This window comes from Oncorhynchus kisutch, linkage group LG21 (assembly GCF_002021735.2).
Source record: "Oncorhynchus kisutch isolate 150728-3 linkage group LG21, Okis_V2, whole genome shotgun sequence".
NCBI lineage: Eukaryota > Metazoa > Chordata > Actinopteri > Salmoniformes > Salmonidae > Oncorhynchus > Oncorhynchus kisutch.
This window is the reverse complement of record NC_034194.2, coordinates 47,176,420-47,192,140: the sequence shown is the minus strand read 5'-3', so window position 1 is coordinate 47,192,140 and position 15,721 is coordinate 47,176,420. Positions and strand designations below refer to the sequence as shown.

Here is a 15,721-nt window from a genome sequence, read left to right as displayed (position 1 = left end):
GTATTCAGACCTCAGTAGACATTATGTTTCAAAGTGATCAGACCTCAGTAGACATTATGTTTCAAGGTATTCAGACCTCATTAGACATTATGTTTCAAGGTATTCAGACCTCATTAGACATTATGTTTCAAGGTATTCAGACCTCAGTAGACATTATGTTTCAAGGTATTCAGACCTGATTAGACATTATGTTTCAAGGTATTCAGACCTCAGTAGACATTATGTTTCAAGGTGATCAGACCTCAGTAGACATTATGTTTCAAGGTGATCAGACCTCAGTAGACATTATGTTTCAAGGTATTCAGACCTGATTAGACATTATGTTTCAAGGTGTTCTATGCAACATGTACTCAGCTATTTAATGTTGAAGCCATCTTAAATTATAATTTTCTTAGAGCACCTTTAACATCCTCATCACTACAAACCCTGGCTAAACATCCTCATCACTACAAACCCTGGTTAAACACCATCATCATCATCATCATCAGTAAAGAGACCAACACTAACCCTCACCATAGCAACCCCCTGTAGCAGCCAGAGGTTAGTTAACTCTACAGTTTGTAGTTACTGCAGGGCCACAACCAGAGGTTAGTTAACTCTACAGTTTGTAGTTACTGCAGGGCCACAACCAGAGGTTAGTTAACTCTACAGTTTGTAGTTACTGCAGGGCCCGTTCAGTTGCAGATAGAAATGCCATGAACAGAGTTGATGTTATTCCTTATTCTACACGTCAAAGGCATATTTGGTCTACAAAGGCTATTTCTATCTGAAGGATCCAAAACATTGCATAACAAACACCATGAGCCCATACTGGCAAACATTAGAAAAAGTTTAAGTTCAAGGTTAAGTTTAAGCATCAGCCAATTAAAATGGTTGATGTAGTGTCATGTGACAGAATGCTAAATTGTAGCTGGTCCCATCAGATAACCTGGCACACATTAGCCCTTTGCTAACCTTACCAGGTGGCAGATTATTTCCTGGAACAAATTCCTAATCAGCCTATCAAAGACTTTAGGGCTGGATTCAATCAGATCCGCATAGCGATTATTTTGATGTGTTCGAAGGTAGAACTGCGTTAGAGCTGTCAAATCCATGCTATTGGGCAACACAAACACTTTTTACAGAAATCTCCTCGCTATTCAGATTCAATAAATGAGTCTGTCAATTTGAATTAAGCAAGCTACTGTAGTAAATTGTTCATTTTACATCTTGCCTAGCCTACTGTAGCCTATCTAACAGGCCTATCAGGAGTTATAGGCTACCTGCATCTAGCTAAGCAAACCATGGCAAAGTTGAATTACAATCATAAACCCAGATTGTATTTAGTAGCTTAGGCCTATTGAAATGACAAGTCAATCATACAGACAGGCCTAGCTATAGCTATTATCCACATATAACAGTTTGCATGACATCTGGCAGAGAATAAGGCTCAATTGACAGATTATATGTGTTTTTACAGTTCATCCAAGTGTTTCTTGCGGAGAGATGTTGATATTCTCTGTCCAACTTCATCACTCAAACTCCCGTCTGACTTATCTTTTTATCTTGCGACACAAGTTCCTTTATTACGTCGTGTTTAGAACACAGTAATTATTATTTTAATGGAAAACCACATTTCGCTACAAATTACATCGCCATTCCTTCTTAATTCACTCAATAACGTTAAGGAAGGGTTAATGATCGCAAGAGCAGCTTGTCACCGATTTGATGACTCCAACGATCTGATTGAATCGAGACCTTAAACTTGTGCTCCACAAACCAAAGGCGTTCTGTAATAGGTTGACTGGCCAGCATGTTCACCTTGAAATATGGAGATCTAAATGCTCTGCACACTTCACTAATTACCCTCCAAGTGGCAGTATAAAGTCCCTATCTCTCCTCCAATCAATTTTCTTTTAACCTTTATTTAACTAGGCAAGTCAGTTAAGAACAAATTCTTATTTTCAATGACGGCCTAGGAACAGTGGGTTAACTGCCTGTTCAGGGGCAGAACGACAGATTTGTACCTTGTCAGCTCGGGGATTTGAACTTGCAACCTTCCGGTTACTAGTCCAATGCTCTAAACACTAGGCTACCCTGCTGCCCCAAGAAGAATAGCGAAGGCACAGACTTTCAACTCCCTCCAAAGATTTTCTATGGGGTTGAGATCTGGAGACTGGCTAGGCCACTCCAGGACCTTGAAATGCTTCTTACGAAGCACACCTTCCGGTTCATCCAAGCGGAAGGTACACAGCATCTGATTCAACCAATAAGAAGGGACATGTAGGATGGCTAACCTAACGTTGCAGGAGGAAAATAAATGCCTAAGCGGTGTTTCCTTCTTTCTGGTCCTGACGAGAAAAACATTTTTACTGTCGGGGGGGGGGGGGTTCTCTTCTGTACTGTTCAACCAATCAAGTCAATGTGGAGGAGGAGTTAAGATGGAGTGGCACCACGTTGTTAACGTCCTAAAGTGGAAGTCATGTCACAGGCTGCCCACTGAGGAAGCTGCCCACTGAGGAAGCTGCCCACTAAGGAAGCTGCCCACTGAGGAAGCTGCCCACTGAGAGTGACTACAGCAAACAGACAGAAAGTACAGGGTGTGTTCATGGCTGTGCTACTTTTGCAAACAGGGGACGCTCAGTTCTCATCTGAGCTAAATTGGCACTCCTGGTCCGCTGAAAAATGACGGCAAGGCCGCCTGGTGGAGTAGACGACAAGGCTGCCTAGTGGAGTAGACGACAAGGTGGAGTAGACGGCAAGGCCGCCTGGTGGAGTAGACGGCAAGGCCGCCTGGTGGAGTAGACGACATGGTGGAGTAGACGGCAAGGCCGCCTGGTGGAGTAGACTGCAAGGCCGCCTGGTGGAGTAGACGACATGGTGGAGTAGACGGCAAGGCCGCCTAGTGGAGTAGACGACAAGGTGGAGTAGACGGCAAGGCCGCCTGGTGGAGTAGACGGCAAGGCCGCCTGGTGGAGTAGACGACATGGTGGAGTAGACGGCAAGGCCGCCTGGTGGAGTAGACGACAAGGCCGCCTGGTGGAGTAGACGGCAAGGCCGCCTGGTGGAGTAGACGACATGGTGGAGTAGACGGCAAGGCCGCCTGGTGGAGTAGACGACATGGTGGAGTAGACGGCAAGGCCGCCTGGTGGAGTAGACGGCAAGGCCGCCTGGTGGAGTAGACGGCAAGGCCGCCTGGTGGAGTAGACGACAAGGCCGCCTGGTAGAGTAGACGACAAGGCCGCCTGGTAGAGTAGACGACAAGGCCGCCTGGTGGAGTAGACGACAAGGCCGCCTGGTGGAGTAGACGACAAGGCCGCCTGGTGGAGTAGACGACAAGGCCGCCTGGTGGAGTAGACGACAAGGCCGCCTGGTGGAGTAGACGACAAGGCCGCCTGGTGGAGTAGACGACAAGGCCGCCTGGTGGAGTAGACGACAAGGCCGCCTGGTGGAGTAGACGACAAGGCCGCCTGGTGGAGTAGACGACAAGGCCGCCAGGTGGAGTAGACGACAAGGCCGCCTGGTGGAGTAGACGACAAGGCTGCCTGGTGGAGTAGACGACAAGGCTGCCTGGTGGAGTAGATGACAAGGCCGCCTGATGGAGTAGATGACAAGGTTGCCTGGTGGAGTAGACGACAAGGCCGCCTGGTGGAGTAGACGTCAAGGCCGCCTGGTGGAGTAGACCGCAAGGCCGCCTGGTGGAGTAGACGGCAAGGCCGCCTGGTGGAGTAGACGGCAAGGCCGCCTGGTGGAGTAGACGGCAAGGCCGCCTGGTGGAGTAGACGACAAGGCCGCCTGGTGGAGTAGACGACAAGGCCGCCTGGTGGAGTAGACGGCAAGGCCGCCTGGTGGAGTAGACGGCAAGGCCGCCTGGTGGAGTAGACGGCAAGGCCGCCTGGTGGAGTAGACGACAAGGCCGCCTGGTGGAGTAGACGACAAGGCCGCCTGGTGGAGTAGACGGCAAGGCCGCCTGGTGGAGTAGACGACAAGGCCGCCTGGTGGAGTAGACGGCAAGGCCGCCTGGTGGAGTAGACGGCAAGGCCGCCTGGTGGAGTAGACGACAAGGCCGCCTGGTGGAGTAGACGACATGGCCGCCTGGTGGAGTAGACGACAAGGCTGCCTGGTGGAGTAGACGACAAGGCCGCCTGGTGGAGTAGACGACAAGGCTGCCTGGTGGAGTAGACGACAAGGCTGCCTGGTGGAGTAGATGACAAGGCCGCCTGGTGGAGTAGACGGCAAGGCCGCCTGGTGGAGTAGACGACATGGTGGAGTAGACGACAAGGCTGCCTGGTGGAGTAGACGACATGGTGGAGTAGACGACATGGTGGAGTAGACGACAAGGCCGCCTGGTGGAGTAGACGACATGGTGGAGTAGACGACAAGGCTGCCTGGTGGAGTAGAAGACAAGGCCGCCTGGTGGAGTAGACGACAAGGCTGCCTGGTGGAGTAGACGACATGGCCGCCTGGTGGAGTCGAAAGACAATCCAACACAGATGGAATAGTGAGAAACTATTTATTGATCTGACAATTTCCTTATCTGTAGTTTTTATCTGTAGTGTTTATCTGTAGTGTTTCAGTTAGGGGCAACCTTCGCCTCGAGCGGCTTTACAGTACTTCGTTAAAATAGCAAACCTTGCCTTCGTCCTTTACGTAGATCGCACAGTAGGTTGGTGGCACCGTAATCGGGGAGGATGGGCTCGTGCTAAAGGCTGGAGTGGGATGCTATCAAGTATATCAAACACATGGTTTCCATTCCAGCCATTTTTATGAGCCGTCCTCCAATCAGCAGCCTCCAATGTTGTGATAAACACCTTGTGACAGTGTCACAATAGGTGTTAAATCTTGGGCCTCCAGCCCTGTATGAACTGTGTGATCTTGGTGACGTGCAATCGGCTGAGATGGAAGTCATGTGACAGGGTCTCCTCGTCGAGCTGAACCAGGAGGCTCCCGTCAACGCGCTCTCTCTGGAACACGCCCACCGCTGCCTCTGATAGGCCAATGAACCTCAGACTGGCAGACACCTCCTCCAATGAGAGGGCAGACAGGTCAGTGGGCGGGCGCCAGGCAGGGTCACTAGGCGGAGTCGACCCCTCGCATGTCCCGCCTCCCTCAGCGCCTCTGGAGAGCTCTGCTGTCTGATTGGCTGGTATAGGCTCTGGGGAAGGGCAGGGGGAGGGACTAGGGCGGTTAAAGGGGTTAAGTGCTCCGAAGGGAGCGAATCGACTCTGAGGGGGCGGAAGCCTCAGCCGGGAGAAGGAGGAGGAATTATAGCTCCACGGCTCCACCCAGGTGGCCTGCGCTGGCTGGGGATTGGCCAAGCTGTCAGCAGGGAGAGCAGGGATTGGCTCAGGGCTGATGTGGGAGGGGTCAGTCCAGGAACATGGATAACAGTAGATAGACGAGTCTGGAGGAGAGACAGAACAACTAGAGAGAGAAAGAGGGAAAGATGGAAAGAGAGAGAGAGGTAAGGATGAGAGAGAGGGTTATGGTTAGTGTGTGTGTGTGTGTGTGTGTGTGTGTGTGTGTGTGTGTGTGTGTGTGTGTGTGTGTGTGTGTGTGTGTGTGTGTGTGTGTGTGTGTGTGTGTGTGAGAGTGTGTGTGTACCTGTTGGGTGGTCCAGAAGAGTAATAGGAGAGATGTGTCTGAGGGAAGCGGGGCGGGACCGGTGGACTGGGGGTGGGGCTTGGACAGGAAGGGGAGGAGTCTCCTTTACAGCATCGAGGAGGAACTGGAGGAGCGATCAGGAACCTGCACTCTTCTCTCACCTACACACACAACCACACACACACACACAACCACACACAGAGTGGTTTCTATAGTCTGAGTCTGAAGAATTTCCAGAGGAATGTGCAAGGAATGTGTGTGTGTGTGTGTGTGTGTGTATGTGTGTGTGTGTGTGTGTGTGTGTGTGTGTTGGCATGCTGGTAAATGTCACTCTCAACCTTTCACTCCTGAAACACACTCTTCAGCATACAAACTGCATTGTTGGTTAGGGGCTTGTAAGTCAGCATTTCACAGTAAGGTCTACACTTCTTGTATTCTGCGCATGTGAATAATAAAGTTTGATTTGAAACACACAGAGTGAGTGTGTGTGTGTGACCAATTCCAGTAAGTGTGTATCAATAATTCAGTCTCATCCTGAGTTTAACAACCAGATGGAGAGAGAGAGAGAGAGAGAGTGGGGGGGGGGATAGAGGGCTTTTCTGACACAAAGCCTGATTTAGCATGAACAGCACCATTAAGGGTTTCCACCATTTTGAAGTTTCATCTACTACTTCTGACAGTCGGAAGACAAACTGTGTTGTCTGAACAGGTATGAACCCAAGGTTGATGATTTACTGCCACCTGGAGGGTGTTGTCTGAACAGGTTTAAAGACAAGGTTGATGATTTACTGCCACCTGGAGGGTGTTGTCTGAACAGGTACAAACTAAACTTAAGCATGGGAAGCATAGAAATAGCACACATAGAACAGATATGCCTTTTCTTAGACTTGCTTTCTATGTGAATTTGGTGAGATCGTCCAAAACGTTACATATTGCAGCTTCAACAGCCTCCTACCGAGGCTCCTACCGAGGCTCCTACCGAGACTCCTCCCGAGGCACCTGCCGAGGCTCCTACCGAGACTCCTACCGAGGCTCCTACCGAGGCTCCTACAGAGACTCCTACCGAGGCTCCTGCCGAGGCTCCCGCCGAGGCTCCTACCGAGACTCCTACTGAGGCTCCTGCCGAGGCTCCTACCGAGGCTCCTACCGAGGCTCCTACCGAGACTCCTACCGAGACTCCTACCGAGGCTCCTACCGAGGCTTCTGCCGAGACTCCTACCGAGACTCCTACCGAGGCTCCTACCGAGACTCCTACCGAGTCTCCTACCGAGGCTCCTACCGAGGCTCCTGCCGAGGCTCCTACCGAGACTCCTACCGAGGCTCCTACCGAGGCTCCTGCCGAGGCTCCTACCGAGACTTCTACCGAAGCTCCTACCGAGGCTCCTACCGAGGCTCCTACCGAGGCTCCTACCGAGACTCCTACCGAGGCTCCTACCGAGGATCCTGCCGAGGCTCCTACCGAGACTCCTACCGAAGCTCCTACCGAGACTCCTACCGAGGCTCCTACCAAGACTCCTACCAAGGCTCCAGCCGAGGCTCCTACCAAGACTCCTACCGAGGCTCCGGCCGAGGCTCCTACCGAGGCTCCTACCGAGGCCCCTACCGAGGCTCCTACCGAGGCTCCTACCGAGGCCCCTACCGAGGCTCCTACCGAGGCTCCTACCGAGACTCCTACACCCCCCTGTTGTTTTCTCGGAGGAGAAAAGTATGTTTAAAAACGATACGCAAGTAATCTTTTTATCTATAAAATGTCTGGCACACCTATTTATTAAATTTTTTTACACATATAAATGTGATTCCAACCCTGTAAACATAATTTGGGCCTCCCAGGCGGTGTCCCAGCCGACCATGACCGGGAGCACCGCCCGGGGAGGGTTTGGCAGACCGGGTGCCTGCAAGCTGCCTGGGGTCATCAGTCGAACGGTGTTTCCTCTGATACGTTGGTTTGGTTGACTTCCGGGTTCAGCACGGCTTGGCGGTGCATGCTTCGGAGGACACGTCCTGATCTTCACCTCTACCGAGTTGCTGCACTGAGGCAAGGTCGTAACTATCAATTCGAAAAACAGGTAAATGGGGTAAAACTGTTGAATAATCAAATAGTAAACATCATTTGATTGATGACGAGAGTCATTTCATACAAGCACAACGGTTTCCGCTCCTCGATTACCTTTGACCTTAATCAAAAGAAGGAGAGGACGCGAGGATTTGAGCAAAACAATTGATAATCTCCTTCAACCCTCCTAATGACCTGAATCGCCGTCATTCATTGGCTGATCCCTCCTAATGACCCGAATCGCCTTCATTCTCCTAATGACCTGGATGGAATTTGGTTCTTCCTTAACCTATAGGATGTCCCACCCAGTGGACTACTTACAAATGGAGACATCCCTCATTGGTGCTGCCCATGCTGTCACAGATAGGAGAGGTGCTCTCTAGGTATCTCTATGGCATAGATAGGAGAGGTGCTCTCTAGGTATCTCTATGGCATAGATAGGCGAGGGTATCTATATGGTATAGATAGGAGGGGCTCTCTAGGTATCTCTATGACAGGGGTCTCCAAAAGGTTGATCGCCAGCTACCAATAGCCAGCTACCAACATGCAATTTTCACGTGTTCCACCGCAAACTGTCATAAACAAATCTCACAAGATAAACAAATCTCATTAGATAGTAGCTCCCAGCTACTATCTAATCAAGGCAACACTGACATTATCCCACCGCTGGTTAGCCACTATTGGTTTAAAAAGCCAAAAAACTAACACAATATCTACCAATTAATTTCCAGTAATATTGCCCCTGTCTTTCTGTGTGGTGCGCGTGTTTGTCTATTACTTCATGTGAAGCAAGTTGATGTGATAACCGTCTTGTGGGTTGACAGAAATAATAGATACTAGACTATGTATGTATAGTAATGTATCTATGTAATACTAGACTAGGTAGAAATACTTTCCCCAAAACCTTCCCAATTAAAGCTGCAATATGTCCCTATTTGGGCAACCCAACCAAATTCACATAGAAATGTATGTTATAGATCTGTCATTATAATTTAAAGCAAGTCTAAGAAGTGGTAGATCTGTTCTATGTGAGTAATTTCTATGCGTCCCGTTCTTAAGATTTGTTTTTGCATAGTGCATCTTGAAATGTTAACTGCAAAGTAGGCTCACCTGGCAGAAGTACATAATTTGTATCTATTATTTGCAAATGTTGCCATGAAATGAGCAGCAGCAGTCAGAACCATCACTAGAATGGCAAGTTAGACAGCACATTCCTCACTTGCTAGATGCACAATGAGGGGGGGGGCGGGGGGGAAATCGACATTTGTTAGTTCTTCCAAACATAAAAAATAAGGTATTTAATGTGATGTAAGCATTGAAAAAAACTCAGACCACTGTTGTTTCCTTATGAAAAACAAATACAAATGTAAAACCAGGGGGGGGGGGGAATGGAAAACAGATTTTATAGGGCCCCACCCTTTAGAGTTGTTTTTAACCATAATTTCACCAGGTATGTTGACAGAAAACATAGTGCACTACTTTTTCTTGTACACTAAGGACCCGGGAAGAGTAGCAGGGGAGAGGAGAGGAGAAGAGAAGAACGGGCCTATCTCTCTGGTATAGATAGGAGAGGTGCTCTCTAGGTATCTCTATGATATAGATAGGCGAGGGTATCTCTATGGTATAGATATACTAGAGAGAGCACCTCTCCTCTCTCTGGTATAGACGGAGAGGTGCTCTCTAGGTATCAATATAGTATAGATAGGAGAGGTGCTCTCTAGGTATCTCTAAGGGAGAGACTCACTGCGTCTGATTTTGGAGGTACAGGGGGTGGGGTTGATACTCTTGTCACCATGGCGAGGCGGGCAGTCCCCAGCAATCCATCCAAAGAGGAAGAGGAATGGACAGAGATGCGGTTTGGCTCTGCCTTCCCCAGGCCCTCTGCAGTCTGATTGGTCCACAGTTCCTCGTAGGGGATCTCTTCACTGGTCTGCAGCTCAGCCTCTGTCCAATTGGGAGAGAGGTACTCTGTCCCCTCCCCTAGAGAGTCTCTGCAGCGTTGCGATTGGCTGATGTTGTCTGTAACTCCGCCCCCAGCGAACACACACACGGACAGCAGCTGAGAGTCCTGCGCTGACACACACACACCTCCCCTTCGCGGGCTCACACACACACCGTCCTCGCTCACACACACTCTCTCCTCGCTGAGTTCTGGACGCGTCTCACGGACGGCTCGGCTGTACCCATCAGGGTCGAAGCTGGCATGCTGCCGTAGCAACAGACTGTCTGTAGTTGCCGAGGGCGTAGCCACAGAGAAGCGCGGCATGCAGCGTAGCAACAGGAAGTGGGAGGGAACCAGTTGTATTGGCCGTAGGACAAGACACAACACCACTGTCTTACTGACAATGTTCAACAGCTTGTAGCGATGCCCCTCTCTCACCTGGAGTCAGACAGAATCACACAGTTAGTCACCTACAGTACAGGACACAGTTACACAGTTAGTCACCTACAGTACAGAACACAGTTAGTCCCCTACAGTACAGAACACAGTTAGTCACCTACAGTACAGAACACACAGTTACACAGTCAGTCACCTACAGTACAGAACACAGTTGGTCAACTACAGTACAGAAAACAGTTACACAGTTAGTCACCTACAGTACAGAACACAGTTACACAGTTAGTCCCCTACAGTACAGAACAGAGTTAGTCATCTACAGTACAGAACACAGTTAGTCCCCTACAGTACAGAACACAGTTAGTCACCTACAGTACAGAACACAGTTACACAGTTAGTCACCTACAGTACAGAACACAGTTACACAGTCAGTCACCTACAGTACAGAGCACAGTTAGTCACCTACAGTACAGAACACAGTTACACAGTTAGTCATCTACAGTACAGAACACAGTTAGTCAACCACAGTACAGAACACAGTTAGTCACCTACAGTACAGAACACAGTTAGTCACCTACAGTACAGAACACAGTTAGTCCCCTACAGTACAGAACACAGTTAGTCACCTACAGTACAGAACACAGTTACACAGTCAGTCACCTACAGTACAGAACACAGTTACACAGTCAGTCACCTACAGTACAGAACACAGTTAGTGACCTACAGTACAGAACACAGTTAGTCGCCTACAGTACAGAACACAGTTACACAGTCAGTCACCTACAGTACAGAACACAGTTACACACCTACAGTACAGAACACAGTTACACAGTTAGTCACCTACAGTACAGAACACAGTTACACAGTCAGTCACCTACAGTACAGAACACAGTTAGTCACATACAGTACAGAAAACAGTTACACAGTTAGTCACCTACAGTACAGAACACAGTTACACAGTCAGTCACCTACAGTACAGAACACAGTTACACAGTCAGTCACCTACAGTACAGAACACAGTTAGTGACCTACAGTACAGAACACAGTTAGTCACCTACAGTACAGAACACAGTTACACAGTCAGTCACCTACAGTACAGAACACAGTTACACACCTACAGTACAGAACACAGTTACACAGTTAGTCACCTACAGTACAGAACACAGTTAGTGACCTACAGTACAGAACACAGTTAGTCACCTACAGTACAGAACACAGTTACACAGTCAGTCACCTACAGTACAGAACACAGTTACACACCTACAGTACAGAACACAGTTACACAGTTAGTCACCTACAGTACAGAACACAGTTACACAGTCAGTCACCTACAGTACAGAACACAGTTACACACCTACAGTACAGAACACAGTTACACAGTTAGTCACCTACAGTACAGAACACAGTTACACAGTCAGTCACCTACAGTACAGAACATAGTTACACAGTCAGTCACCTACAGTACAGAACACAGTTACACAGTTATTCACCTACAGTACAGAACACAGTTATTCATCTACAGTACAGAACACAGTTAGTCACCTACAGTACAGAACACAGTTAGTCACCTACAGTACAGAACACAGTTACACAGATAGTCACCTACAGTACAGAACACAGTTACACAGTCAGTCACCTACAGTACAGAACACAGTTACACAGTCAGTCACCTACAGTACAGAACACAGTCACACACCTACAGTACAGAACACAGTTACACAGTTAGTCACCTACAGTACAGAACACAGTTAGTCACCTACAGTACAGAACACAGTTACACATTTAGTCACCTACAGTACAGAACACAGTTACACAGTCAGTCGCCTACAGTACAGAACACAGTTACACAGTCAGTCACCTACAGTACAGAACACAGTTACACAGTCAGTCACATACAGTACAGAACACAGTTAGTCACCTACAGTACAGAAAACAGTTACACAGTTAGTCACCTACAGTACAGAACACAGTTAGTCACCTACAGTACAGAACACAGTTACACAGTTAGTCCCCTACAGTACAGAACAGAGTTAGTCATCTACAGTACAGAACACAGTTAGTCCCCTACAGTACAGAACACAGTTAGTCACCTACAGTACAGAACACAGTTACACAGTTAGTCACCTACAGTACAGAACACAGTTACACAGTCAGTCACCTACAGTACAGAACACAGTTACACACCTACAGTACAGAACACAGTTACACAGTTAGTCATCTACAGTACAGAACACAGTTAGTCACCTACAGTACAGAACACAGTTAGTCACCTACAGTACAGAACACAGTTAGTCACCTACAGTACAGAACACAGTTACACAGTCAGTCACCTACAGTACAGAACACAGTTAGTCAACTACAGTACGGAAAACAGTTACACAGTTAGTCACCTACAGTACAGAACACAGTTACACAGTTAGTCATCTACAGTACAGAACACAGTTAGTCACCTACAGGACAGAACACAGTTAGTCACCTACAGTACAGAACACAGTTACACAGTCAGTCACCTACAGTACAGAACACAGTTAGTCAACTACAGTACGGAAAACAGTTACACAGTTAGTCACCTACAGTACAGAACACAGTTACACAGTCAGTCACCTACAGTACAGAACACAGTTACACAGTCAGTCACCTACAGTACAGAACACAGTTACACAGTCAGTCACCTACAGTACAGAACACAGTTACACAGTCAGTCACCTACAGTACAGAACACAGTTACACAGTTAGTCACCTACAGTACAGAACACAGTTATTCATCTACAGTACAGAACACAGTTAGTGACCTACAGTACAGAACACAGTTAGTCACCTACAGTACAGAACACAGTTACACAGTCAGTCACCTACAGTACAGAACACAGTTACACACCTACAGTACAGAACACAGTTACACAGTCAGTCACCTACAGTACAGAACACAGTTACACAGTCAGTCACCTACAGTACAGAACACAGTTAGTCACCTACAGTGCAGAACACAGTTAGTCACCTACAGTACAGAACACAGTTAGTCATCTACAGGATAGAACACACAGTTACACAGTTAGTTATCTACAGTACAGAACACACAGTTACACAGTTAGTCACCTACAGTACAGACCACAGTTAGTCATCTACAGTACAGAACACAGTTACACAGTTAGTCACCTACAGTACAGAACACAGTTAGTCATCTACAGTACAGAACACACAGTTACACAGTTAGTCCCCTACAGTATATAACGCAGTTAGTAACCTACAGTACAGAACACACAGTTACACGGTTAGTCACCTACAGTACAGAACACAGTTAGTCCCCTACAGTACAGAACACAGTTAGTCACATACAGAACAGAACACAGTTAGTCATCTACAGTACAGAACACAGTTAGTCACCAAGAGTACAGAACACACAGTTACACAGTTTGTCACCTACATTACAGAACACAGTTAGTCACCTACATTACAGAACACAGTTAGTCATCTACAGTACAGAACACAGTTAGTCATCTACAGTACAGAACACAGTTACACAGTTAGTCACCTACAGTACAGAACACAGTTAGTCATCTACAGTACAGAACACAGTTAGTCATCTACAGTACAGAACACAGTTAGTCATCAACAGTACAGAACACAGTTAGTCATCTACAGTAAAGAACACTGTTACACAGTCAATCACCTACAGTACAGAACACAGTTACAGACCTGCAGTACAGAACACAGTTACACAGTCAGTCACCTACAGTACAGAACATAGTTACACAGTCAGTCACCTACAGTGCAGAACCCAGTTAGTCACCTACAGTGCAGAACACAGTTAGTCACCTACAGTACAGAACACAGTTAGTCATCTACAGTACAGAACACAGTAAGTCATCTACAGTACAGAACACAGTTAGTCATCTACAGTACAGAACACAGTTAGTCATCTACAGTACAGAACACAGTTAGTCACCTACAGTACAGAACACAGTTAGTCATCTACAGGATAGAACACACAGTTACACAGTTAGTTATCTACAGTACAGAACACACAGTTACACAGTTAGTCACCTACAGTACAGACCACAGTTAGTCATCTACAGTACAGAACACACAGTTACACAGTTAGTCACCTACAGTACAGAACACAGTTAGTCATCTACAGTACAGAACACGCAGTTACACAGTTAGTCCCCTACAGTACATAACGCAGTTAGTCACCTACAGTACAGAACACACAGTTACACAGTTAGTCACCTACAATACAGAACACAGTTAGTCCCCTACAGTACATAACGCAGTTAGTCACCTACAGTACAGAACACACAGTTACACAGTTAGTCACCTACAGTACAGAACACAGTTAGTCACCTACAGTACAGAACACAGTTAGTCACCTACAGTAGAGAACACAGTTAGTCACCTACAATACAGAACACAGTTAGTCACCTACAGTACAGAACACAGTTTGTCCCCTACAGTACATAACACAGTTAGTCATCTACAGTAAAGAACACAGTTAGTCATCAACAGTACAAAACACAGTTATTCACCTACAGTACAGAACACAGTTACACAGTTAGTCCCCTATAGTACAGAACACAGTTAGTCACCTACAGTACAGAACACAGTTGTCATCTACAGTACAGAACACAGTTAGTCACCAAGAGTACAGAACACACAGTTACACAGTTTGTCACCTACATTACAGAACACAGTTAGTCCCCTATAGTACAGAACACAGTTAGTCATCTACAGTACAGAACACAGTTAGTCATCTACAGTACAGAACACAGTAAGTCATCTACAGTACAGAACACAGTTAGTCATCTACAGTACAGAACACAGTTAGTCATCAACAGTACAGAACACAGTTAGTCATCTACAGTACAGAACACAGATAGTCATCTACAATACAGAACGCAATAAGTCATCTACAGTACAGAACACAGTTAGTCATCAACAGTACAAAACGCAGTTATTTATCTACAGTACAGAACACAGTTACACAGTTAGTCCCCTACAGTACAGAACACAGTTAATCCCCTACAGTAAAGAACACAGTTAGACCCCTACAGTACAGAACACACAGTTACACAGTTAGTCACCTACAGTACAGAACACAGTTAGTCACCTACAGTACAGAACACAGTTAGTCACCTACAGTACAGAACACAGTTAGTCACCTACAATACAGAACACAGTTAGTCACCTACAGTACAGAACACAGTTTGTCCCCTACAGTACAGAACACAGTTAGTCATCTACAGTACAAAACACAGTTATTCACCTACAGTACAGAACACAGTTACACAGTTAGTCCCCTATAGTACAGAACACAGTTAGTCCCCTACAGTACAGAACACAGTTAGTCACCTACAGTACAGAACACAGTTACACAGTTAGTCACCTACAGTACAGAACACAGTTACACAGTCAGTCACCTACAGTACAGAACACAGTTACACACCTACAGTACAGAACACAGTTACACAGTTAGTCATCTACAGTACAGAACACAGTTAGTCACCTACAGTACAGAACACAGTTAGTCACCTACAGTACAGAACACAGTTAGTCACCTACAGTACAGAACACAGTTACACAGTCAGTCACCTACAGTACAGAACACAGTCAGTCACCTACAGTACAGAACACAGTTACACAGTCAGTCACCTACAGTACAGAACACAGTTACACAGTCAGTCACCTACAGTACAGAACACAGTTACACAGTTAGTCACCTACAGTACAGAACACAGTTATTCATCTAC

General features: G+C 46.9%; 1 protein-coding gene across 1 annotated transcript in view; it reads right to left on the bottom strand.

The window, feature by feature from the left end:
• Positions 1-4,550: 4,550 nt before the first annotated feature.
• The window catches only part of gareml (GRB2 associated, regulator of MAPK1-like), a 108,755-nt gene continuing 97,584 nt past the window's right edge, over positions 4,551-15,721 (bottom strand). The window contains exons 6-8 of the mRNA XM_031800880.1: positions 9,381-10,016; positions 5,584-5,744; positions 4,551-5,403 (exon numbers count right to left, since the gene is read on the bottom strand). Coding sequence (XP_031656740.1) covers positions 4,815-5,403; positions 5,584-5,744; positions 9,381-10,016 — 1,386 coding nt within the window. The 3' untranslated portion in view covers positions 4,551-4,814. The remainder of the gene's footprint in view (positions 5,404-5,583; positions 5,745-9,380; positions 10,017-15,721) is intronic.